Genomic DNA, 3059 nt, shown 5'->3' with positions numbered 1-3059 from the left:
ACTCATCCCAAAGCTCAGCCCTCACTGCCTTTCCATCCTTACGTTTCGACCGCGTGTTCTCAGGGCTCTGTGCTGTGTTCTTTGCTGGTTGTTATGGGACTCCTTGATCCTTGAACATTGCCTGGGAGGCCCAGTGATGGCAGCCATTCAGAGTCCATTAAGGAAAAGCAATCAAAGATCTGCTCACTCAGCCACAGACAGAGAGACGCAGCTTCAAGAGAGGGGGCTGTAAAGGAGTTGAAGAATTACTATTTCCTCTGGGAGTCTGGGCTCCTCCTCAGATGAGGGAGCCAGCTCTGCAGGGATGGGACCACAGGGATTTGTGGTGATCTGTGTCTCTTTCCTTTCAGTATTCAAGGAGAAGCCTAAACATCCCCCCAGCAGAGCACAGTCCCTGAGCTATGCCTTGGCGTCCCCTGATGCTTCATACTTAAATTCCATCGTCCGGCTCTTCAAAAACCTCAACTTTGTGCTGCTTGTCATCACCTATGGTAAGGTGCAGGTGTCTGGGAGTGTCCTTGAACAGGGAATGTGGGACAAGAGGCCTGATGTGTCTGTGCATCTTACTTTTTCCAAATCTGAAATATGTATGTAACGTCATTGTTTGGGGTCAACCAGAAGAGTCAGCAGTGCCTCAGGCCCTTTGCATATTCTGTAAAGTTCACCTAGAATACCATTCTTTCTCATGTCACGTTGCCTGACAAATGCCTGCTGATCTGTCAAGTCTCATCTCAGTGTCACTGCTATAAAGCAGTATTAGGTGACCTTTCCTCTTTTATTGTGCTGTTCCTGGCACATCTTAACACTCATCATTTTTTAAAAAGTGTTTCCAGCTCTGTCTTCCATCTAGACTGTGAACTCCCTGAGAGCAGAGGTTTACATCTTTTCATCGTTGTAGTTCCTCAGCAGTGCCCAGCCTGGTGTGGATACTCCACCAGCCATTGAATGAGTGAGGGAATGAATGCATACGTGAGTCTTGCCACAGGAACCACTCCTCAGACATCCTCCTTCAGCTTGTAACATTGACTCCTTTTTTACCTGAATGCAAAACCACGTCCTTCTTTCATTTCATTTTCTTGGCTTTTGAATAAATTTGAATATTTATGCAGGTATATTGGCTTACCTTTCCAGTGTGTTGTTTTCTGCATCTTCTTCCCAACGCTTCATACGAATGTTGGAGCAGACAAGGGCAAGGACAGAGCCTCATGGTATTCTGTTAAAGAGCATCTTTACAAATCCACCCGAATGTACTACTGTCCAGCCTACAATTGACCGTTTAATTTACCAGTAGTTTGATTAAAATCAAGAGTTAACAAGTGGGTGATATGCTCAGTAACCATAATCCAAACAGAAATGGGATTGGTTTGACACAACTTATTCCAGTGAAACCCCAGTTCGCTATAACCTCATGTTTTCTTTAGGGTGGCAAACCATGTGCTTTTTTTTTCTTTTTTGCTGAATATTTGCCCTGAGCTAACATCTGTGCCAATCCTCCTCTATTTTGTATGTGGGTTGCACCACAGCATGGCCACCAGTGAGTGGTGTAGGTCTGCGCCCGGGAACCGAACCCCGGCAGCGAAGCAGAGCATGCCAAACTTAACCACTAGGCCACGGCGCTGGCCCCACCAACCATGTGTTTTATTGAACACATAAAGAACAATAATGTTTACTGTGTGCCAAGACTTTTCATACACAATTTGATTTAACTCCCACCACATCCATGTGAGGTAGGTACTGCAATCATCCCCACTTAACAGATAAGGAGACTGAAACTCAGAGATTAGGACACACAGCTTTTGAGAGGCAGAACCAGGATTCAAATACAGGTTTGTCTAACTCCAAAGCCTGCACTCTTTATGCCTGTTCCATAATTGCCTATGCTACTTCCTGAAATTGTGCCAGGGTTTCATTTTCGGCTTATCAATGCCCTTTATCTAAATAAAGGTGGTATCATCCACAGTAGAGAGACATCCTGTTTTTCAGGCATACACAACAGTTAGGTGACCTCTCACCTGGAATAGCTCTAGATGACCAGATTAGTGTTCAAGGTCTCCGGTCTCTGGTCCTCATTGTCTCCAGCTTCTCGGTTCTGAGTATGTCTCTGCGTTCATCCTCAGTATAAAGACAAAGTTTCTAATACTTAAGATGTCCAACCAAAGAAGTTATGAGTTGCCTGTCACTGGGAGGTATTCAAGTGTGAATGGGACCAACCACTTCGTGGGGATATTGTGGGGAAAACCAGGCTATAGATGAATGGTGAAGCCAGATGACCTTTGGGGTCCCTTCTAGACTCAGGATTCCATGGCTCTAAGAAATTTCACTTTTCCCTGGAATTAAACATCTTCAGAGCATTAACCTTTGACCACCATAAACTTTATTGCATCTCACAGCAGGGTATTCAAGGCCTACCTTGGGATTCTAGGGTAATGAGTATTTAAATAACTATTTTTTATGGATGAGAAGGGTGATGATGGTGATAACTGGGCAATGGTCCCATTCTAGAAGCTGTGGTCTTCAGTGCTGGAGGCTGTTGATGGCAGGTTCAGGTCACTGACCCATGAAAACAAGAAACAAGAACAAAATGTACCAGGAACAGCATTGCTCCTGGTCATTGAGGGGCTCAGCTCTGGGCCATGCTATGGGAGTAAGGGAACACCTTCTCTTTTCCTCTTGAATGGCTGGTTGCTTATATGGTCTTTAATCTGGCAGAGTGGTTTTAATCCTGTACTTCTGGACACTCTTATCTCTTTGGTTAAATGATAACACAGGAAATAAATAGGGAAGCATTTCTGGAATGGTGGAGTCAGGACCTTAGGTAATCTGTTCCTCCATAAAGCAACAAGCACACTGACAAACATTGTCAAACCAGTTTTTTTAGAACTGTTAACCAAAGGTTTGCAACAACCCAAGGGACATTTATTTAAGAAAATGGCTGAATACTGGTAAGAACAGTGAGCTGTGTGTTTCAACTTGCCCTATTCTGAGACCCCTCTCTCAGGCTCTGCAGTACCTTGACAACCAGCAGCCTCGCAGCCACGGTAGCAGTGACAACCAGCAGC

The 3059-nt window shown here is 44.8% G+C and overlaps 1 protein-coding gene across 1 annotated transcript in view; it reads left to right on the top strand.

Annotated features, from left to right (window-relative positions):
• LOC124231094 (feline leukemia virus subgroup C receptor-related protein 2-like) overlaps positions 1-1373 on the top strand; it is a 23022-nt gene extending 21649 nt beyond the window's left edge. The window contains exons 3-4 of the mRNA XM_046647759.1: positions 351-491; positions 899-1373. Coding sequence (XP_046503715.1) covers positions 351-491; positions 899-945 — 188 coding nt within the window. The 3' untranslated portion in view covers positions 946-1373. The remainder of the gene's footprint in view (positions 1-350; positions 492-898) is intronic.
• The last annotated feature ends 1686 nt before the right edge of the window (positions 1374-3059 follow it).

This window comes from Equus quagga, chromosome 20 (genome assembly GCF_021613505.1).
Source record: "Equus quagga isolate Etosha38 chromosome 20, UCLA_HA_Equagga_1.0, whole genome shotgun sequence".
NCBI lineage: Eukaryota > Metazoa > Chordata > Mammalia > Perissodactyla > Equidae > Equus > Equus quagga.
This window is presented reverse-complemented; position numbering and strand designations above follow the sequence as displayed.